Source organism: Sebastes fasciatus, chromosome 8 (assembly GCF_043250625.1).
Source record: "Sebastes fasciatus isolate fSebFas1 chromosome 8, fSebFas1.pri, whole genome shotgun sequence".
Taxonomy (NCBI): Eukaryota; Metazoa; Chordata; class Actinopteri; order Perciformes; family Sebastidae; genus Sebastes; species Sebastes fasciatus.
In genome coordinates, this window is record NC_133802.1 from 21,325,579 (window position 1) to 21,350,007 (window position 24,429).

Here is a 24,429-nt window from a genome sequence, read left to right on the forward strand (position 1 = left end):
CATAACTTTACGAGAAAAAGTCGTGATATCAAGAGAATAAAGTCATAACTTTACGAAAAAATAGTTTTAATATTAAGATAATAAAGTCATAACTTTACCAGAAAAAAGTCATGATATTACGAGAGTAAAGTCATAATATTACCAGAAAAAAAGTCTTAATATTACGAGAATAGAGTCATAACTTTACGAGGGCAAACAAAATAAAACGTAAAATTATTACTTTTTATTTACTATTTATTCTCATAATATTACGACTTTTTTCTTGTACACTAATAACTTTATTCTCATAATATAACGACTTTTTTCTCGTAAACCTATGACTTTATTCTCGAAATATTATATATTAATACTCCGTCGTACATTAGACCTACAACAATGATAAATAATAATGATTAATAATAATAATAATAAACTGGAGAGGAGCTAAAGAGCAGCAGGTTGAACAGACCCCTGATCCTGATCTATCCTATATTTTGTGTGAAAGAGAACAATAAAATCCCCCTGTTCCCTCCTCTCTCTCTCTCTCTCCCTCTCCTCCAGCAGGAGTGTCTGGTGTCATGTTGGAGGAGGAGGAGTTTGTTGGTTGGGACACCCAAAAAACTTTTTGTTGCGTGTGCGCGTGTTTTCGTCGCCACGCCTCTGTGTGCGTTTTCCTCCGGCGCGTTGATTTCATACCAAAGAAACTCATACTTGGCATTCCGCCTTTTTTTCTGTCAAACACGACTCTTTTTACCAAGGAAATACTCTCGAAACACAAAGCAAAAGAAGCTCTAGAAACCACCGTGTACTCGGGAGTGAGTGAGTGGAAGCAGAGCCTCTTTGGAAGGTGAGTTGCGCTCTCAGATACTTGTTCTTTGTTGTGTAGCTGCTGCTGCAACTTTTCATGCAGCTGCTGCTTCGCTTCGTGTGTGCTTGGAAGTTTTGGGATATTTCACATATTTCGCATTTTCCCGCTGCCGCTTTTTCTGCTGAATCAGAGCCCTCTTGTGTTTAGCAAAGATAGTTCCTCTGTTTTATTTACTCAGTCGCTGTAAACTGCAGTGACTTTCTCTCTCTTTCCCTCTCGGACTTTAGTTAGGAGTTTTGTTGAGGTATTATTAGCTCCGCAAGCTAACTCACAGCTAGCACAGCTTCGAGTGTGTTATCATACAGTTTGTGAAATAACCCACTAAAAGATGGAAAACAACACTTCTTCTTACGCGTCAAAGTCTTCCTAAGGTGTTCGGACAACTCTTAATCCTAGTTACGTGTAAGTTTTTGTACACATTTTGGATTAAAAAGGCAGTTTTTTTGCCAACTCACAGTGGGCTAAAACGGCTTCAGACCGTGGAGTGATTGAAGCTACATGCTAGCTACGAAGCTATGCATTTGTTGTTGTTGTAAAAAAAAGTTTCATCCAACACGTGAGACTGGTCTTACTTGTTCAACAGAAGACAAGAGGAGGAAAAAACACCTTTTGTTAATCCCCAGCACAACTATTGTGACTGATTTATACAACTGGTGTAAGATGTGTCCTTTCATTTCTGACTGATTAGCTATTTAAAACCTACAAGTAGTAGTAGTAGTAGTAGTAGTCATGTAAATCTGAAAGTATTGTGATGAGATCTAGTTGATTAATCATAATGGTTCAATAGAAGTTAGAGGAGGAAAAAACACCTTTTGTTAACTATCCTGACTGAATTATACAACTGGTGTGAGATGTGTCCTTTAGTTTCTGACTGATTATCTATTTAAAACCTACAAAAGTCTGTAGTAGTAGTAGTAGTAGTAATAGTCATGTAAATCTGAAAGTATTGTGATGAGATCTAGTTGATTAATCATAATAGTTCAACAGAAATCAGAGGAGGAAAAAAACACCTTTTGTTAGTCACCAGCATAACGATTCTGACTGATTTATACAACTGGTGTAAGATGTGTCCCTTAGTTTTTATATGTAAAGCCTGACTGATTATCTATTTAAAACCTACAAGTAGTAGTAGTAATAGTCATGTAAATCTGAAAGTATTGTGATGAGATCTAGTTTGATTAATCATAATGGTTCAACAGAAGTCAGAGGAGGAAAAAAACACCTTTTGTTAGTCCCCAGCAAAACTATTCTGACTGATTTATACAACTGGTGTGAGATGTGTCCTTTAGTTTCTGACTGATTAGCTATTTAAAACCTACAAAAGTCTGTTGTAGTAGTATTAGTAGTAATAGTCATGTAAATCTGAAAATATTGTGATGAGATCTAGTTGATTAATCATAATGGTTCAACAGAAGTCAGAGGAGGAAAAAAACACCTTTTGTTAGTCCCCAGCATAACGATTCTGACTGATTTATACAACTGGTGTAAGATGTGTCCCTTAGTTTTATATGTAAAGCCTGACTGATTAGCTATTTAAAACATACAAGTAGTAGTAGTAGTAGTAGTAGTAGTAGTAGTAGTAGTTGTAGTAGTCATGTAAATCTGAAAGTATTGTGATGAGATCTAGCTTGATTAATCATAATGGTTCAACAGAAGTTAGAGGAGGAAAAAACACCTTTTGTTAACTATCCTGACTGAATTATACAACTGGTGTGAGATGTGTCCTTTAGTTTCTGACTGATTAGCTATTTAAAACCTACAAAAGACTGTAGTAGTAGTAGTAGTAATAGTCAATTGAGGTGGTAAATCTGAGAGTATTGTGATGAGATCTAGCTTGATTAATCATAATGTCTTCTGTTCCCATTGGGGCAGAAGGCAGCCAGTAATGTGCATGTGTCTTGTCAGTGTTTGCTGAGCTCATAGCTTTATTTAGCCTCAATGCTCCTCTGGCTCCCTCTCACTGCACTAAACATCTGACCTTTTGGCCACTGGCAGCTATATTGAAACTGGCAGGGGCTACCATATGCCTTCAGTGCAATATCAATGTCCTAACTTTGCATCACCACTTCTTTGGTAAATGACAAAGCTGTGGCCGTGATGCCACTCTTTAGTTCCATGATTTCCCAAATCTTAGCCACTTTGCTCAGCAGTAACAATTACACTCAGTCTTGATATATATATATATATATATATATATATATATATATATATATATATATATATATATGTGTATATATATATATATATATATATATACATATACATATATACTCCCTGGCCACTTTATTAGGTATACATTATAATTCAATCCAAAACAACAGATATGCCACACATATTTATGAAGATGACCAGTTTTTTGTTAAATCAACTTATTACTGATGTCATAGTATACTGGGTTGCGTTATATTGAAATGTGTTTCTAATATTCTTCCCCCGTTATGTTTGGGTTGGGAAGAGAATTAGAAACACCTCAACATAATGCAGTTCATTTCAACACCACTTGAACTCCAACCTCAGTAATAAACATATAGTTAAATGAGCACCTAGTTGACTGTGTCTATCAAAAAAGAACATTGTTATCTTTGTCAAGGTGGTATTTAATGGCTGAACTAGATTTCACAGGTGTATCTAAAGTGGCCACTGAGTACAATACTATACTATTTACTGTCAATATTATCATTGGCATCAACGTTTGAGTTAACTGAAGTGATTTAATCAAAGTTAGGCCTAATAGCTGGATTGATTATCGGTGACAATGGGGTCGATCTATTCAATCCTATCCTTCTATGTTTGTATACAATATATATTATGTCCTGGAATTTAAGTTTTGACCAATTTTTTGCTGCATTTAAAAGGTTTACAATTGAATTGTAATTCCTGTTCATTTCGAAGATTTTTTTTTTACCAAGTTGGAGGTGTACAATTTTATTATTTTAATACAATTCAGTAAAATTTCATCCATGTATTTATTTGTTACATTTTGTTTAGGAAAGAAATCAAGCCTGATCCAGTCACTTCCACACAATGAGGCTCGCAGTTTATTGATTAAACAATGGTATCAGATCGGTACTCTGTATTGGCCGATACCCTAAGCCCAGGTATCGGTATCGAGAGTGAAAAAGCCAGATCGGTGCATTCATAACACCGAACTGATGTATGTGTAAAAAAAAAAAGTATGTATATATTCTCTTTTGCTCTGATTTTATTAAAACTCTATATATGCGGAAAAGTATTTAAGTGGTAACTCTTCCTATTACCACCGACAGAGCTTACATTCTCATTAAGGTGACAGAATATCTAAATTAGCTTACCAAAAAGCATTATTACAACAAATAAGGGTGTATTAAATGTTATGTATTTGTCATAAACAAATTTATATTCTTTTTTTTTGTTGCTAAAAAGCCATTCATATACAATGAAAGAACAGTATGTTCTCCTATAGCAGCGGTTCCCAATGTTTTCAGCTTGTGACCCCCTACAATATAACAATTGTATACCTATTAAGACTCATCATCACAAATTATAACCTTATGCTGCGTTCAAGTCGATGTCGGAGGTTGGAATTTCCCAGTTTAAATGTTCAACTTCCAAGCGTTCCAGGTGCACAACGCCAAACATAAACAAAAAACATGTCTGACTGACAAACTGATGTTTCTTTGGCAATTGAACTCTCAGCAGTGCAGCCTCCTTGCATACATAAACCAAGCAAAGGAAATAAAATGATGCATGACGTAACAGACGCCATTGTTTACCGTAACCAGCTACCTAATAACACTAGCGACATATTTTGACATCAATTTACAGGCAGAACAGGTTTTGCTATATGATAATTGTAGGAAAATGTACTCGACGTTGCCTTTTAGTTGATGGTTTACCATTTACAATGTGTGCTTCCATTGGTGCTGCCATCATTGTGTGATGTCAGACAACTGCTTCTTCATGAAGTCAGGATAGAAGGATTTTCCCCCAGTTTACATGTAGGAACCTGCGGCATTCCATTGTACTTTTTCTGGAGGACGGTCGGAATTCTTCGAATTCCAAGTTGTCTTGAACGCAGCATTAGTGAGGACATGAGCTTTGATTAGTTAAGTGGTATGTTTCCTTCCATCTCAATCTCATATTGTTTCACTACTTTGAAGGCCTTTATAGGCCTGAGTAGTTGGAAATATGTATGTAAGTAGTATTTAAGTAAAATGTAAACGTTATTTAATCATCTTGTGACTGCGCAGATTTACCCCCAGGTTGGAAACCTCTGTTGTATAGTGATGTTGCTTATAGGTGCAATTATACCAAAAGGGCTAACTCAAACTTTTATAAAACTCTGTATAAGCAATTCTAATATAATTCAGAAAAGTGATATAGTAACAAGGTGATAAAACAATGAGTACCAATGTCAAACCGAACATTAAGGTTAATCAGATCCAGTCAGGACAAACAAACATCTTCCCCGTTGCCGACTTTTCACATAGTGAAACGTCCAAGTCCTCTTGAATATCACAGTGTTGTTTCAGGCATTGCTCTTTCCCAACCATCTCACCAGGGCCTGTCTGATCGTTATGGCAACAGCGCCGTCCCATCAGCGGTGATTAAAACTGGGAAGGCCCTGTGCAGAGAGTGTCCAATAAGCCCACCACAGCAGGGGAAGCTCTTACAACCACACTGATCCTCTGTGGTTCTTCTGTGGCAGGGAGCATGTTAGCCACACTCTGGAAAACATTACACCAGGCAGCATTCATGTTGCATATGTGTGCCTGTGTTTGAGGAGCCTTGGAGCATCTTCAACAATAACAAAAGAATGTGTAATTTCCTCATGTGGCCTAAAGTTGCAGCTTCTGGGAAGTTCATATGGCTCAAGTACTGCCTCTTAAAGTAGTTTGTCTAGGACGGGTAGCTAAAGGAAAATGACTATCTGGTCCTGCCATCACTAACTGGTGTAACCTTAATAGCTAGACCAACTGGTCTGGTAATGTCTTCATTGACCTTGGCCAGTGTCTTTGTAAATTTACGAGCTCTTAATGTTTTCCCGTTTTGCTTGTCGGGTCTTTAACGCCCGAATGCCAGGGCTATTAATACACCCTGCGCCCACGCAGCCTGTAAACAACCTTCAGATGAATCTGATCTCGCTCTTGGTGAAGTGTGGAGATATTTGGATTCCGAGAAATCTCTCGCCATTCTCGGCAGCCGCAAAGTTAATCCCGGTCCCGTCAATCCATCTGACGTAAATCCATTTTTGATGTAAATTAGAAAGACAAAGTGCGGGACCACCTGCCTGTTATTGGCCCTCATTCATAAAACTAACAGGCTTTGATTGTATTTTTGCAAGCATGTACAAATTAAGAGCTTCTGTGGGATTCATTTATGTTCTCTTGTTAATGAAAAGTTTGTAGGTAAGAACATTTTTGAGTGGTCAGCACCACTAATAACGATAATAGTAAGGCCCTCTTCAACATAATGCCCATGAAATTAAACCAAAGAAGTGGAGTTTGCCGGTTACGTACTAGGGCTGCAAGTAATGATCTTTTTTTGTATTGATTAATCTGCCAATGGTTTTCTCAATTGATTGTTTTGTCTATAAAATGCCTCAAAACAGTGAAAACTGCCCATTATAATTTCCCCAGAGCCTGAGGTGACATCTTCAAATTCCTTGTTTTATCTGAGAAGAGATAAAATAAAGCAGCAAATCCTCACGTTTGAGAAGCCAGAAATAATTTTTGGGAATTGTTGTTTCTATGCATTGACTAATGGATAAATTGACTAATCGATTAAACAACAAATACAAATTAAACTAATTGTTTAAGCTCTATTCTCTCTCGCTCTGTCCATTGGTACATTAGATATAGACACATGAGAGTCAGGCTCTAATACTTTGCCTTGGTTTTGTACTTGTAATTTTTGTTTTAATCAAACTACATTTTTATAACTTTATCACAAGTGTGGTCCATGCTCTGTGCTGCTTCTCCACGTCACACTCCAAAACAACGTATTTTAAAAGATGTCCATGCGGGAGTTTTAGTTTGAGAACAGACTAACTAGATTTTGATCTATGTTACTTACAAAATACTTGAAATGTCAATTTAAGATCAAGGGGTTTTCATGTGGATAACAGAAAAAAAGTTTTTTTTTAAAGAAACAAAATAGATTTCCAGGCCGCTTTTGTTGTGGGCAGCAGTATGTGCTGGTGAGATCAAGCTCTTTGGTGGGTTGAAGATACAGAAAATTACTGTAACCACAAAAATGTATTTAGTTTATTATACTTGTACACAGACGTGTTTGTATATGTTGCTTTAATAGATGATTTAAAATATCCAGGAGACAGCTGCATTCATTTCTTTGAACCTTGCTGATTGCGATGTATTTTTGTCTAAATTCATCAGCTATCAAAACAAATACCGCCCTCACATTGTGGTAGATATTGTGGTGTAATGCTTTTTTAATGTGGAAGAAACCCTGTCTCGAAACCTGGATTCAGGACAGAGATAGTTAATCAAGATAGTGTTACATTTAACAAACTAAGCAGCCAGACAGGGTTATATAAGAACAAAATAACAATCTGAATGTCTTTTCAGACCAAAACGAATAATTTGCACAACAATTTAAAATTTCAAACCCATCTATCTCTATGAGCCTATAAACACATTTAAAAACCACTATTAATTCTGAGTATTAAATCTTCCACTTTTAGCAGGTAGCAACAGTAACTAAGAGGATGTGAAATCTTACAAATGTCTTGTCCCGTGTGTTCTAGGTGTGTTGTGGTCAGGAGCCGTCATCATTGCGTCGGAGTGGAGTTGCCGTGGCAGCCCTGACGGGGCGCAGGAGGAGGGCGGCGATGCAGATGGAGATACAGCGGCAGACGGGGCTGACCGCGGATTGGATGGCGACCCCGAGGGAGTGTGGAGTCCAGACATTGAGCAGAGCTTTCATGAAGCTCTGGCCATCTACCCTCCCTGCGGCAGGAGGAAGATCATACTTTCAGACGAGGGGAAGATGTATGGTGAGGACCTAACGACAAAATGATTGGCATCCAGCCACCCTATCCACCTTTGTTTATAGTGACTTTAAAATTACAATATATATCAACCAGTGTCATTAGGGAATGGGACTTACAAGGTAATCTACAGCAAGTAAAGCCACTTACCATTACAAACAAATCATGAACCCACTGAACCCCCTTTTTTATTTAGAAAGTGTTCAAAAATTAGACTACAACAGACTACAATGTAAAGAGCTGCATCTTCTCAATATCAGTATCTGTGTGACCCACCTCAGTACATAATCATTACAAAACCAAAACATAAGTCATTCAGCAGTGCATTACAAGTGTGCTGTAATCTACAAAAAACACGTTGAAAATACATTTTGTTGTCATTTACTGTCGCGGTTGTTTCTTTCCTCTCTTTTTTCTGCTCTCCTCTGATCGCTGTGTGTCACTGAGAGCTTTGGACACAGTCTGTGTGAGCCGAGCTGAGAGACGGCACTCAGCAGTCAGCTAGCTTGTTGCTCTCGCTGCCAATATCAGCTGCTCTGATTCAACAATGTTGAAAAAATGTGCATGCAGGCTGAAATTCAACCGTGGTGTTGTTCTGAAGATGCAGTGACTTAATGTTAAACTAGCTATGAGTAAGGAAAAGTAACTTACTAACTAAAGTCTGCTAGCCGCTAGGCTAATTCATGCAGTGTAAACTGCCATAGGCATGCAGGCAGTGCCCGGAGTATCGTAGCAACAGGGACGGCCCACATTTCCCATCATGCCTGTCTAGTCCCGAGTACTGTTTTATGTTCCAAAATGCAACTTTTGTTAGTGTTTGTAATACAATGTGTCGGTTCAAAACATAGTGGCTGATGTTGGTAATTGTCATATTTTTTGCTGGTTTATCATTCAAACCATGAGTGAGGTGACAGCTGTATTTTTCTGGGAATGTTCCGTAATAGGCAGGCATGGAGATGCTTTTGATTTCGATGGTTGAAATCGGAAGCTAATTTTGATAGACTTCCAATATATAATCGAAATCACGACACCCCTACTGATTAGTTAACATAACTATTCATTATAATGGCCAAATTTTTCCAACTGCACACACTCTATATCAGCCTCAACCTTTACAGAATGATATAAAACTGAAACTTTACTCCTGTTATGGTTTGGCTTTCTGAGGAAGCGCAGCAAAGGCCAGTAGTGATCCACTGCCAACACTTTGGAACCCAGACGGTTGTTGACTTCTTGTAAAGACCTCTTGGTTTTTGCCCAGGTGATCTGCCTGCAGGTATTTTGGGAGGAGGCTGTTTAGCTTGAGGTCAAAGGGCATCCAGCACTGACAGGATCAAAGGTTAAAACAGGTTGAATTCAGCTCAGGTTAGGTTTAGCATATGAAGAAGTTGCCTGATCGCTCATTCCCCTGGGAACTAATTGCTTAAAGACTATTTCGTATTGGTCTATGGGACCACATAACCCAGTGTGTGTAGTGTTAGTTTTTATTAAGATCTGTTTAGGACGCTGCCTGCGAGTAGAGCTTTGATGTACTGTGACTGTTTCTTCCTACCTTATTGAAGTCCTTGGCTAGCACCCAACATTCCTAGCATTTTTGTCTTTTTTTTTTTGAGCTGAGGGTTGGCATTCCGGCTCGCAGAAGCGTGTGTCATACATTTGTGTATGTGTGAGTGTGTGTTGTGAGGGAAACGAGATATGTGATCCCATGCGACAGAAAGGGGAAAGTTTGTTCCAACGTTGCAGCAGCATTTTCTCCTTTTGTGGAAGTGTGGGCTCGCTGTGTTGACCACCCCCACTTCCATCTAAATAAACAAGGATAGTCCCACTGGTACACACATTCACACGTTGGAAAGCTACACCGACACTGAACATAATCCCCACGCTCACATTAACCCTCTAATCGCTCACTTTTGAGAAGCTGCCTCTTAAAACCAATACTGTGAGAAACTTTGAATAGCCCTTTTTGTTTTAAAACATTGCATAATTTATGAAATCTTCTAACTAAATACAAAAAAAAAATCAGTTTACTTTACAGGTTATATAATTAAAATGAATGCAGGGTGAAGAAAGGAAACTACTTCTCTTGAAGATGTTACAGAAATAGGCAGATTACCAGTGTGTCTTTTACAGATTAATGAATTGAAGTCCTTTTCAAACGTGAAGTCAACTGCTAAACTTGGCAGAGCATTTATGGATTACAGTTCATGTCTGAAAGTAGCTGAAGTGGATAAATATGGATATCACAGTCAAGCAGCTGGAATCATTTAGTGCTCATTTCTCACAAGTTCAGAAAATTGAATCACTTAGTGCAGCGGTTAAAACCAGGAAATATGACATTTAAACTAATATACCAATTTTATAACATGCAAAATCCTAGACTCTACTTAGTCTTATATCAAAATATCACTTTCACCTCTCAGTCATGTGTAACTACTATGATGTCACCGTGGATTATGGTGTCAAGTATGTATTCCCAAATTAGGATGATCATCAGACGGATCACTTGCTCAGATTGCACTCACAGGCTGTTGCTATGATATTTTAGCATCATGTTGGTGTTAATGTTGTGTCTTCCTTTTTTAAATGGCACAATATAAATTGGAGCCTATATTTATCAAACTAAGAAGTACTCTTAAGAGAGCCAGTTTGGGAGTAAAAAGGTTCTAGTGTGAAGAATAAGACGCATTTATCAAGCAACTTACTGCTACTTTCAGCAAAGAGTGAGAGATACATCTGCCATACTGGTAACTATTTTTAATCATGACATTTTACTTATGTGAAATCCTTAATATCTTCAGTAACAATTGACAGGTGAAATTAACAACAATCTAATAATATGTAAATATAGAAATGGGGATTAAATACCTGGACTTCGATTGTAATGGAAACAAACAAAAGCCATTCTGAATTACTCATATTGCTTCTGCTAAAATATTATTCATCACAAGCAATGATCTTGTGTACAATTCCTCCAAAACATGTCTCTTAAATTTAAGTCCAAAGAAATTTTAATAAATAGTACTGTAGTTTGATGAATACAGGCCCTGGTAAATACTACTACTAAATCAAATCTTTGGTTGAATGGATGTGGTTGAATTTATTTGGGGCGGGTTGCCCATTTACAGATGGGACTAACTCAAGTCGGGTCAAAGACAGTCTCATGCAGTCAAATACATATTTGGCAGAGCCTCTTCACACCCTGCTGTGAAATATGCTTCATATTTGCAAGACGCCTTACAGATTGTGTCATTTTGACAGTCATTTCCTGCTATTGTTAATTGTGTTACTCACTTAAAATGACCAAATCAAATTCAATTCAAGGTTGTTGTTTTTTAGTTTTGGATCCCGTCTCTTTATCTCTTTTTTTTTGATAAAAATATTGTTCTTAATTTCAGCTAGGAAGCATAATGGGTAAAAAAAAAAAAAAAAGCTTGATTTATCAGGCAGATGAAGGGAGAAACAGAGAGACAAATCTACAAGGATTTTTGAACAAGCATTGTTTCAAAGGAACTTAATTTGCCATTGTATTACCATTAATTAAAACAAATGGGACATGAGTTGACTTCTAAAGAAACGTGTCTGGCCTTATGTGGAGTAATGGTAGGCTGCAGGAAAGTGCATGTGTCCTGTTTGGGGAATTGGAGCAGACTGCCGGGTCTGAGTCAGACCCATCTGTTGATTTTGGGGAATTCTGGTAACTCCACGGAGCTGATGTGACTCAGCCTGATGTGACCCAAGTCCCTGCAGCATCGCACCACTTCCCAGAAAGAAGGATGGTGATGTCGATGATGTTAGTGCGAGTGTGATTAAATGATTAAAGCTGTGGAATCGGCCTGCAAGGCTTCATTTGGTCACCTTTTTCTTTAGCCTCTCTCTAATTCTGACATCTGCAGCAGGGTGAATAGTGAGTTGTTCACCGGTTACCATTAGAGAGAAGCAGGTCATCAGGTCTGGGTTGGAGCTGGGGGAGGCAGAGAAAGAAAGAGCTGACCATGCAGTCTGTGGTGACCACTTTTTGGAAGTCTGTTAACTACATGATGACCTCTCCTCTCTTTTTCCCTCCATTCCCACCATCTGCTTTGGAGCTCTGGCATCGAGCAAGGCCAAATCTGACTCTAAATTAACACACGCTGTCCTTAATGAGAATATCATACAGCCACAGTAATTCAAAGCTCGACAGATGCAGTTGCAGATGCAGTAGCGTCACCATCTTCTCACACTGAAAGTGCAGTCGCATTAAACTTTCATTTGCTGGCTTCATTTCAAATGGGATGGAAAAAATGTCCATGTCTTCATCTTCTTTTGCTTCATACAAAAAGATTGATTTCAGTACAACCTGAACATAAATTTGACCATTTCAAATCCTCAATGTCACTGTGACCCCCTAGACTGAAAAACACAAAGGACTCATGGTCTTGACGGGTGTGTTCTGATGGTATTTAGAGGCAGGGTTGGCAATATTGAGAAGCCAGTAAGAGTACACTAGATTTAAAAAAAAAAAAAAAATCCAACTGAAAAACCCCGCCCAGTTTGCCATTTTTAGACACCTTATATTTTGAGTAATTACTTACTATGCAGTTATACGTCCACTTAATAATGAAAATGTGACATAAAAGAATAAAAGCTTTTTTATTATAATAATATAATTCCAGCTCAAAGATGCTGGGATACTTCGCCGACCAAGACTTTTTGTCCTTTTTGTTTTTTGTTCAGGTTCATCTGGTTCTTTGTCAGTTGAATCAATTTGCACATTCATTTGTTGACTGTTCTTGTTGTTGAACTTTTCACAACACAGTCAAACAACTTAAGTTGCTTCACCATTAAAACAGATGCCTGTGCGCACGAAACGCAGCATTGTCACGTGCCAGTTCTGACTGTAATGGCAATATTTAAATATCGCTAATGCAACAAATATTGTTGTATGTAATTATGTATTTACTTTGGGGTGCACGTTTTGGTGTTCGTTGTCCCTATTTTATATGTAAAAAGTGGCCAAAGGCCAAGCATTGGTTGCCAATTTCTCAAAATGGTTGCAGACGGAAACCTGGCAACTGTTACTGTCGAGCCCTGAATAGATAAAGATTGTAAGATACAAATCAAAATAGAGACTGCATTGAGATCAAGTACTGATTAAGTTTGGTTAAAGCACTCGCTCCTGTCATCATTGCAATTTAGTTTCATATTTGTTTCAGGGAAGAAATGAAATTGGTTGCACCCACGGTTAAAGTATTAAAAACATGATTCTGGCCATTTTTAGACCATCATAAATAATTATAGGGCCCTTCATGCCTCAAGACATATAATATAATATAATATAATATAATGGAGAGGTTATTGAGGTCAAATTTGAGTAGCAGCCATTTTTTTTCTTCAGTGAGGAAAACATTGAAACCCTATTGACCCTGTTGACTGTATCAGCTGAAATAAAGCAAACCCTTTCAAATGGATTACACTTCCTTGCCGGTCATACCAGCCCCATCGGTGTCTTACTTTCTGATATCATAACGACACATATTGTATTGTGTGTAACTAAGGTGTTATGATTGCAGAAATATTTTCTGTGTTCTGATTTTATCTTTTACTTTCTCAATTTTAGGTCGAAATGAGCTGATAGCTCGCTATATCAAGCTACGGACAGGAAAGACGCGCACACGCAAACAGGTCTGTACCGATGTTTTTGAAGACTACAGTATTTACATGTGTTTTTATGTAATAAGAATTGCTTGATGCAGCTTACACATCTCCTGATGCTTTTTTTTATTGTAATTTACCCATTCACCTTGTTAAATTGATTTAATAATGAACCATGTCTATTTAACATTGCAAACCCAAATTCACCCTTTGAATGTGTGCTTTTTCATCGGGGTAACCCTGCCTTCATAGGTGTCTAGTCACATTCAGGTTCTGGCACGTAAGAGGGTACGAGAATACCAGACCAGCATCAAGGTGGGTGCCCCCTGAATCAACTCTCCCTTCCCTCTGTAGTCACATCCCCTCTTCTTTTCCTTTCCTTTTTCCTCCCATCCTCTGTCCTTCGTCCTGTCTTTCGTCAGGTCTCTAGTCACCTGCAAGTCTTGGCCAAGAGAAAGTCTCGTGAGATTCAGTCTAAGCTCAAGGTACACACGCTCACTGACTTTATCATGCTAGCTGCTTCGCTCTGCATGTGGCCCAACCTAACATCGAACATTAACATTAAAATCACCACGTCGTTGTCAGAGTTTTATGGCAGATTTATGCTTCTCTGCTGGGGTCTTACTGTATGTACGAGTGGAGGGAAATTTTAAATGAGGAAAGCATGACTTATCCATTTAGTGCTATGGTGATTTCAGGATCCCTTTAGTATATAGGCATCTAAGTCAGGGACCATTGGAACACCTTGATGGAGAAGTATAAATCCAGTTTACAAGTAGGTGCATGATTTGTAGTACTATCATTAGGCAGTGGTGGAAGAAGTACTCAGAGCATTTACTCAAGTAAAAGTAGCAATACCACAGTGTAGAAATACTCTGTTGCAAGTAAAGGTCCTGCATTCAAGACTTTACTCAAGTAAAAGTATAAAAGTATTAGCATCAAAATATAAAAAAAAAGTTAAGAATAGTAAAAGGAAAAACATAAATAAATAAAACATATTTTATTAAAAATTAAAATAATTAAAAAGTAAAAATAATGTATTGGATTTCTGGATTAAAATCTCTAATTTGATAAATTAATGCACATATGATTTTAATGTTGGAGCTGGTAAAGGCATAGCTTAATCTATAATAATAATATTAATAATACATATATATCATATCTTATTTGTTGATAATATTTTGTGTTAATAATTTGAATCTATAAAGTTACTTGTAACTCAATTTATGAAATAAATGTAATGGAGTAAAAAGTACAATATTTCCCTGTGAAATGTGGCGAAGTTGAAGTATAAAGTAACATAAAATGGAAATACTAAAGCAAAGTAAAAGTACCTAAAAATGTCTTAAGTGCAGTACTTGAGTAAATGTACTTAGTTACTTTACACCACTGTCAGTAGGGCACTGAGATAGTGTTAGTCCGTGGCTGTGGGAACGTGGCGTGGCAGGCTCAGGCTTTGCAAACTCGTTTTATCTTCAAACATTGCTTTCTGTCTGTATTTGATGTCAGTGCAAAAACGAGATTTGTTGAATGCATTAGTGTATCATAATATGTGGGAATGAGGTTTTTGTTATAATGCATGGCAGTAATATTGAGCGGTTTACTTCGTTCAAGAGGTTTGTGGCTGCGGACAGATAATTACGTTCGATTCGGTCGCAGGCCCGGTTGACCCAAGCATGTGCATGGCTGTAGTAATGTACATAAATGCTTACATACACACAGACATGCAGGGAGTTTTTAATGTGCACCATATCCATGTGCACATACGACGAATTTCAGTTTTCTCTTTTAAATCATTTCTGATTTCTACGTTCTCACTCTGAGACATTTCCCTCAATATCTTCTCTGTTTAAGCCGTTTTCTTGTGGTTTCACCATGCACTGTAATAAAGGTTCTTTGTGACATAATTTTGCACCAAAGGCATTTGAACTTGCTGCACTATAATACGCATTTTGAGAACTTTTTAAGATTTCCACGTCAATATATTTCCTGGTATAAACGTCAGTACTCTCAGCTGTAACACAGGATGTGGCTTGTCCTGTCAATGTACGATTTTCTTAGCTTAGAGTGAGTGTGTTTGACAAGGTAGCTTAGGGGTGTAGTCATTTCAAAGAGTTCTATGTACTGAGGAAGGTGTTTTTCCTCATTGCCTAATAGTGAATCTGTGTCCTGCTGTTGTTTTGAATGTACTGAAGTTAATTAATAACGTGTCTTCTTTGCCATAGGCCATGAACTTGGTAAGTTTTGATCATACAACTACAATCTTCTGCTTCAGGCTTTGTGCTTTGTGGTTGGCATCACATAACTGCTACCCCACACAATGCAGTTCTACTGCCAGCCTCAAAAAAAAATCCTGCTCATTACTCTTTTTTGTTTTTAGTGGCTTTAGTTAAATACTGGTGATGGTCCAGTTAGCTCTCCTAGCCTGCTAGCTTGGTGCGCCTCCTGCTTTGGCATCCCCCCCCCCCCTATATCTGCTTTGCACTCTGTCCTGTCTTCCCTCATAGTTACCGCATCATGCTGAAGTACTGTATAATGTGTTGGCTGGCTTGCTGTCTAAACTGGCCTTGAAGGTTGGCTGACTTTGGGAACCTAAATTTTACTGGGGTTTTCAAGGTGGAGCGTTATCATTGTGTTATTTTCTCTCTCTCATCCAGGACCAGGTATCCAAAGACAAGGCACTGCAGACAGTAGCCAACCTCTCATCAGCTCAGATTGTGTCTGCTAGTGTAATGAAACCCCAGACTCCGTTCCCTCCACCAGTCAGAGTGAGACACACGCGCACACACACAGACACACACGCACACACACACACACTGCTCTTTTCTACCTTCTGGGTAAAACTCTGAGTAATGCTATCTGTCCCATTTCCCTTTGTGTAGTTTTGGCCCAGCCCTATGCCAGGACAGCCTGGACATTCTCAGGAGTAAGTATCACTGACAGATTAGTTGGTTTTGTTTGTTTGTGCTCGAGGTCGAACCAATAGTGGATTTTAAAGGCAGGTGTAAATGGACTTGCATTTATATAGCGCTTTTCCAGTCTTCCGACCAATCAAAGTGCTTTACACTACATGTCAGCATTCACCCCATTCACACACGCATTCATACAGAGTCTGCTAAATTGCCAGCTTTGCCCATCAGGATCTAATCTAAATACTCATTCACACACCGATGGCTATGCCTTCGGGAGCAATTTTGGGGTTAAGTGTCTTGCTTGAACCACCGACCTTCCCATTGGTGGACGACCTGCTCTACCCTCTGAGCCACAGCCGCCCCGATGTAATAATAATAGTTCGGAGCCGGAAAGAGACAATTAATTGGCCGATATTTTCTTAACTTCTACAGCAGCGTTGTCGACTACTTTTGCATTCGCCGTTTTTAATAAATACATTTTTTGCCACTCTGCATTTAATCATTTGTAAGAGAATATCCTGAAGTGTGATTCGGTGGATTACATTATTGGAAAATGTTCTATTTATTTGGGCAATGGGCAAATATGTTCTGTGGTTTATGACAGGCCAGGATGACTTCTGCTGCGCGTCTTGTTCATTGTTAAATGCCACTCTTACAAACCATTAATGTTCACGCATATTCCCTGGGTGTAAGTGTGCAATTTCATTTCATGAATGGATGGTTATGTGGCTGGATTATTTGGAAGACAGAACGCCAAATTGGTACCGTAAGCAAGTTAAAGTAACAGTGATTTATTGTCCTCCCTGTCTGCCTGTCTCGTATCGTGGACAAAGAGCTGATAGTTTTGCATTATACTGAGAAATAACTTTTCTTCTCCCCCTCTACCGTAACTTTGTGTATGGAGCCTCCGTGCAAAACGGTGATGTACGTCCCCGCGTGACCGGTGGCGGCTGTGCAGCCACCGGCCACTATCGGAGCCCAGTTCCGCCGATAACAATAGTTTGTAAACTGTCCTATCGGCGCCGATTAATCGGTCTACCTCTAGTTTATACAGTACTGTTGCTTATGTTTGGGTTCCTACTCTTTCTCTTTTGCAGCATCAAGCCCTTTGCACAGCCACCATACACTACACTACCACCCCCTGGCCCTCCACCCATCAGTAAGTGGGAACACAATTTCACAGATTTGAGTAATTAGCAACGATTAATGGTATGTTAATTGTGCTTTCCTGGTTTAAATGTTTGGCAGGCTATGAGCCCCTGCCTCCCCCACGCCCTGCAGCTATAGCAGCTCCTGTATGGCAGGACAGAACCATCGCCTCAGCAAAACTACGGCTACTGGAGTACTCTGCCTTTATGGAGATCCAGAGAGAAAGGGAGATGGTACAGACATTTATACAATACAAAAATATATATATATTTTTTTTGCCAAAACAAAGTCTTTTCTCTTTTTCTTATTATCACTTCTCCTTCCTTCCCTACAGTATAAACATCTTTTCGTACTCATTGGCCCATCAAACCCGGGCTACAATGACCCCGTATTGGAGTCCATAGATGTGAGGCAGATTTACGACAAGTTCTCTGAGAAGAAAGGAGGCCTGAAGGAGCTGTATGAAAAAGGGCCACACAACGCGTTCTTCCTCGTCAAGTTCTGGGTCAGTACACAAAACCAGCGTTCTCCCTGATTAGATTTTTTTTATAACCAAGAATTTTGAGAGGCATGCAGCAGAAAAGAAAGTCGGTGAATTTGATAAATTATCACAAGAAGTCAGGAGATCTGACTTCTTGTGATAATTTATCTACTACTTCTTGTTTATCTACTACTTCTTGTGATCATTTATTTATTTACTATGAGGCCTATTGGGGAATTCAATTGTACAACTTTAACACTAACATGCATTTTAGTTAGATTTTATTGCAGTTATTGCATTAGATAGTTGGTTTAAGTTGGTGTTATACTGTACCTTACAATATGAGGTTATAACCTGCTACTCCACAAGGGGGCAGCAAAGCCAATGAGGTGCTGGAGCAGGGGTTTACACAGGAAATTACTTTTTCATTGGTAGTTGCTTTGTTAAGCATTATTTCACTTCAATTTGGTTTTGTAAACCATCCAGATATTTGCCCTTGGTATTGTCTTCCTCTGAGTTTCTCTCTCCTTTGACACTCACTCTCAGTCCATTTTTTTTATGCTTGTTTCAGGCGGACCTGAGCAGCGACATCGAGGAGGGCTCTGGCGTGTTCTACGGCGTGAGCAGCCAGTACAGTGGAACAGAAAACATCACCATCAGTGTCTCAACAAAGGTCTGCTCTTTTGGCAAACAGGTAGTCGAGAAGGTTGAGGTGAGAAGATGACGTTTTTTGTTTTTTTTGTAGTGCGCATAAAGGATTTCACATCTAACCATATTAACTTGTGGTTTAATTGTGATGTGTGGATTTCTCCCATTCAGACGGAATATGCACACATGGAAGGGGGAAAGTATGTGTTCCGCATCCACCGTTCGCCCATGTGTGAATATATGATCAACTTCATCCACAAGCTCAAACACCTGCCAGAGAAATACATGATGAACAGTGTACTGGAGAACTTCACCATCCTACAGGTGTGTGTGTGTGTGTGCACCTCTATTACTTCTTACACTTGTATCTCTGGACTAGTGTTTGTTTGTATTATTAAATCCTGACCTCCACAATGTTTTCCTTTTTCTCTTACTAGGTGGTGTCCAACAGAGAGACTCAGGAGACTCTGCTGTGCATCGCCTTTGTGTTTGAAGTGTCCACTAGTGAACACGGAGCACAGTACCACGTTTATCGACTAGTTAACGACTAGCAGCACGCCGCGTGCATGCAGAGACTCTCCACAGACTTTTTGATACATATAGCATAAACACTATTTCCAGCTCAAACACACAGAATCCCCCACTCCTCTACTCTAAACACACACATGTTTTAACAGACCAACAGTCACACTGTAGTCACACCTGTTGTTGTTTTTTAATCGCTGCAAACTATGCACACATTTCTTAACAACATCCCATGACTTAAACACTAAAGTGAAATTCATTTTTTATAGATTTCGACCAAAACGTCGCGTAATTATGGGTAAGTGTTGTGATGCTATTCACCGTAATTATTCAGTCACATATCTGTCTTTACCCGGTGAAACTGAAAAATATCACGGTTCATTTAGGTGTTTTTTCTTTTTCACTGACATGAAATGATAAATGATAAAAACATTTAAAAAAAAAAAAAAAGAAACCAGCAAAAGGGCTACACTACATTAAATCAAGTTTAATATGTGATATACATTATGGCAATGTAGCTGTGATGCACTAAAAAATGAATATTCTCATTTCCAAGCAAACGTATGCATTTACGTGATAGGTGTGACTGATGTGAGACGAGTTTGAATATAGGTTGTCAATCAAATCATTTAATCAGTGTTAATGTAACTCTTCCACAATGACTATCTCTTCTGTAGTATCTCTGTAAGGTAGGAATGGATTGAGCCTGTAATGGTGTTTCCTCTATCACCGATCAGTGTAGAGAATCATTATATAGGATCATATGACAGAAAGTGCGGGAAAGAGTGTGCCTCTTCCCAGAATGCAATTCACTACATGTAAAGACGTTAAAGTTGTATTTATATTTGAAACATAGAGTCAACATGTAAAAGAGAGCCATCCTTTTAGGTGTATTTGCTGTTGAAAGGTTTTCGAGTTGTACAGCGTGTGGAGGGAAACATTTATTTGGGAGGTGTTTAAAGAGGACCTATTATGCTTCTGTGCTTTTTTCCCTTTACTTTAGTGTGTTTTATAGTTTTTTGTGCATGTAAAAGGACTACAAAGTTACAAAGTCCACACCTAAGGGAGTTACACTCCCCCACAGAAACACTGCTTCTGAGCTGCCTGACACTCCATGCTTGATGTCCTGTCTTTTCTTCCGTAACGTGGTTATGTCACCAAGTAACATATTTTTCATAACACCTGCCTAGCGGCTAGTTTGGCACACCCTCAAACAAAGCTAGATAGAGCGGAGCTGGAGCGGAGTCTGAAGAGTTTAGTTTGGTTGACCAATCAAACAGTAGGCCAGCTGACCAATCAGAGCCAGAGGGTGAAAAGAGGTGCTGCAGCACAGCCGGTATGAGAGAAGTAATGTAAAGCATGTAAACATGTTCTAGTAGAAACCCAAAATACAAGTATGCCCCCTGAAAATAAGCATAATATGTCCTCTTTAAGTTTGGCTCTCTTGTCTCTAGTTCACTACCAGCTTCAGATTCAGTTCACACTTTGGTGTCAGCAGCATTTGAATGAGAGAATTGTATTTTACTTTTCATTTTACACAATACTGTTTTTACTCTGACTGTGTGGGCTCGCTGCAGTATTTCTACCTCCACGTGAGTTGGGATAAGAATGTGCTTTGGTTCATAAAGCCTTAACCTGAGGAGCACTGATGTATAGGATGTGTACACTACACTTGTAATGGTACTGTTTATAAGCCAAAACAAGATGAATAGACTCGTTTTTGTAAAGATGAACTATCTTTTATTTTGTATTTTACCAGCACAGCTAGAAGTGTTACACTAAACATCAGAAACTGTGGGTGTTTTGGTTGTATCTTTTTCGATGTATGCAAAATGATGTATGGTACAGACCACAGTAAGGTCCCCCACAGTGCACTGGGGTAGATTTTTTTGTCTGATAACACTAACAAATTATCTAGCTTACACTTGCTTTCTGTTTTGTTTTGTTTTTATGTAATGTTTTTGGTTTCTGGTACACGTTACTACCAGCATTTTTTATATAGTAGATGTTATTTGACTATTGCGCCCTCTCCTGGCAGGATTATCTTTAACCGTGTGGAAGTTGACAGTGATTTGTCTCTCGATCATGAAAGTAAAAGCCGACTGGTTCAGTTTTAATTAACTATATTCACTGTGTGGTCAGCCAACGTTTTTATTTGTTTTATTCTTCCCATCGGTGTATTCTGGTTGGCTGTGCCTCATCATCACTCCTTTGGTCAAGTCTGCTCAGTGAATTAAATCTGTGCCTTTATGCTGTACCAATAAAATCACACGGTGTTTGCAGAATCATGTCTTCATAGTAACACTCAGCTGCATGGGAGAAGAAATCATCCTTAAAGGAACAGTGTGTAACATTTTGGGGGCTCTATTAGCAGAAATGGAAGAATATAATGAGAACTATGTTTTCATTAGTGTATAATCCACTGAAACTAAGACTTGTTTTGTTAGCTTAGAATGAGCCCTTCATATCTACATAGGGAGCGGGTCCTCTTCATGGAGTTCGCCATGATGCTTCGCCATGTTTCTACAGTAGCCCAGAACAGACAAACCAAACACTGGCTTTAGAGAGAACCATTCACGCCGCCAAATCCTACACACTGTACCTTTTTAAAACGTCTAATATTTTTATCTGTTAAATGCAATTCCGTATGCGTCTCGAGTATCTAACTGTCAAGTAATAAAAGTTGGCATTGAATGCTTGGTCATATTCTAAAGAGTAAGAAAATAAGACATTTTGAAATAAATCCTAACTTTTATTTTAGGCAAAGCTTTTGTAATCAGTGTTAGTACAAGAAGTGGACTTGCATTTATATTGGGCTTTTCTAGTCTTCCGACCACTCAAAGCGCTTTACACTACATGTCAGCATTTACCCACACATTCATACACTGATGGCAGAGGCTGCTAAGGTGCCAACGTTGCCCATCAGGATATAATCTAAATACTCATTCACACACCGATGGCTATGCCTTCGTGAGCAATTTGGGGTTGAGTGTCTTGCTCAAGGACACGTCGACATGTGACCCGGAGCAGCCGGGGATCGAACCACCAACCTTCGGATTGGTGGACAACCTGCTCTACCCTCTGAGCCACAGCCGCCCGAAGTAACATCTGATGCAATGTATGTATTTGCTAAAGGGGTTTTGTTGGAAAACATTTGTTTGTAAAATAAGTTACTGGAAAAAAGGTGTTGGTGTCTGTACCAAAACTTAGGTATTGTTTAGGCACAAGCATCAAAATGTTTCAAATGATATCCAGCCCTAGTCCTAATGGCCCTTTTCCACAGGTGTAAATGAGAAAATGAATGATGGCTGATGTCCATTTAGCTGCTTCAGTTTCAGATTCCTCTCCTGTGTTTTTGTGCTATAACAAGTCAAAATGTATGCTGTGAGATATACCTATTCCTGTATCTAATTTGCCAACTTTGTCTTCAGAATTGGGACTCCAAATTTTTCCTAATGTTTTAGCCATTTGCACAGTCTTAATCACTTTTTGTCATATCTGATTAATCCCTCTCACTTGTCATTCGCTCCAAAATTTCACCCCACATAGGTTGCAATTCTCATTCGGCCTGCTAGATGGTGCTGTCACCTCAATTGTGCAGACTACCAAGTTGTCAGAGTGGTTTGAGGACTTCAGAGCCATGAGCAATGTATGTTTATTTCTGTCATGTTACCATCTCCATACATAATTGGTGTTTGTCTTTATGTGAGTGACAAGTGAAGCGTCTCCCCTTCACAGTTAAATAATGTCATTGGTATCAAGTGGGGACAACACCAATGTGTTTGCACAGATCTTGGCGTGAACTCATAATGCTAATAATAATAATAATGAGTCCTCAAGGTTGAAGAAAAACAAATTAATTATTCCTATCGCCTGCTTGGTGTTTCGCCAATGTGAGGGTATACTTCTTTAATACAATTTGTGCACCATTGAAGGGATAAAGATATTGATATGAAAAATGAAGGGACGTTCAAATGACTTGTAAACTGCTTCTCTAGGGCAAAGGTTGACATTTATCAACAAAGCTTCTGCTATCTCTTCAGTCTAGATCACATCAGAAGCCTTCAGAAATAGTACATATACTGTACAATGTACTGTATGTGTGATCCTTTTTTTTTACTTTTTCAGGAGTTCTCAATTTTGTGTGTAATAAATTGCACATTGTCTATGTGTTGGCAACCTTCAAAGGCATACATAACACTGTAAATGATAAGAGTGCTTCTTTTTACAGTCTGTATCCAAGCTGTAAAGCTGTGACAATGCTCACACAGGGATTCGAGGTGTTTTCAGCACACAGAGAGGACTATTTTTTTTTCTTAACGCGAATGAAAACTTGTCCACACCGACCACTCGAGCATGTTGGAGTTCACACTTTGTGTGTGGCGAAGCTTTAGAGTGACATTTGGCTTTAAAGAGGTGTCCTATGACCGTAACTTTGTCAAGGTCATGACCAACCTGGCTACAACTGTTCACCTCCAGTATTCCTCACACTCGTGTGGTTCATCTGTTGGCAGACATTAGTCAGTGTTATCTGTCTGGGTTAGGGTTAACAGTGACACACACACACAAAGCCCTCAGGCTGGGTGTGGTACGTACCGCATACACCTGCCAACATCGCAGCAGCACAAGAATATAACTATCATAGTTAACAAGCTGCTTGTGCTTGTATTTCACTTTTAATCAGTAAATGATTGAGCCACAGAGGAGCACTATAGAGGTTTGATTTCATGTGGTAGTCTCTTCAAAATGTGGCTTACATGGGATTTATTTGAATTTCATTCAAACAGTACTGCCTTGTCCTGAGCCTTTAATCTCACCTGCTTGGAGGAATTTACACTATCAGCGGATCAAACAAATATTTGACGCATGTTCCTCTCTCTCTCTCTCAGATAAGACTTGGGAATGTGTGTATGCACACACGTTGACTTACATAGTCATAAACTCACACACATATCACAGATGCATTAAACACATAACATTTATTACCTTGGTAGTGCTGAGGCAAAGGGTCCATCCATCCATCTGCAACCGCTTATCCCGTTAGGGGTCGCGGGGGGGCTGGAGCCGATCCCAGCCGACATTGGGCGAAGGCAGGGTACACCCTGGACAGGTCGCCAGTCCATCGCAGGGCTGACACATAGAGACAGACAACCATTCACGCTCACATTCACACCTACGGGCAATTTAGAGTCAACAATTAACCTAACCTGCATGTCTTTGGACTGTGGGAGGAAACCGGAGTACCCGG

At 39.0% G+C, this 24,429-nt stretch overlaps 1 protein-coding gene across 3 annotated transcripts; it reads left to right on the forward strand.

Moving 5' to 3' along the window:
- Nucleotides 1-558: 558 nt before the first annotated feature.
- tead3a (TEA domain family member 3 a) lies at nucleotides 559-21,466 on the forward strand. 3 transcript variants are annotated; one of them, XM_074644247.1, is made up of 13 exons: nucleotides 559-826; nucleotides 7,593-7,841; nucleotides 13,432-13,496; nucleotides 13,719-13,781; nucleotides 15,692-15,703; nucleotides 16,124-16,234; nucleotides 16,349-16,392; nucleotides 17,476-17,537; nucleotides 17,627-17,760; nucleotides 17,862-18,032; nucleotides 18,580-18,720; nucleotides 18,828-18,980; nucleotides 19,094-21,466. In XM_074644247.1, the coding sequence occupies exons 2-13, from the start codon at nucleotides 7,835-7,837 to the stop codon at nucleotides 19,205-19,207; spliced, it is 1,077 nt and encodes a 358-aa protein (XP_074500348.1). In that variant the 5' UTR covers nucleotides 559-826; nucleotides 7,593-7,834; the 3' UTR covers nucleotides 19,208-21,466. The 3 variants fall into 3 exon arrangements, with proteins under 3 accessions (XP_074500348.1, XP_074500350.1, XP_074500349.1); XM_074644248.1 differs by lacking the exon at nucleotides 559-826 and adding an exon at nucleotides 1,017-1,249; XM_074644249.1 differs by lacking the exon at nucleotides 15,692-15,703 and having other exon boundaries at nucleotides 560-826.
- Nucleotides 21,467-24,429: the final 2,963 nt, after the last annotated feature.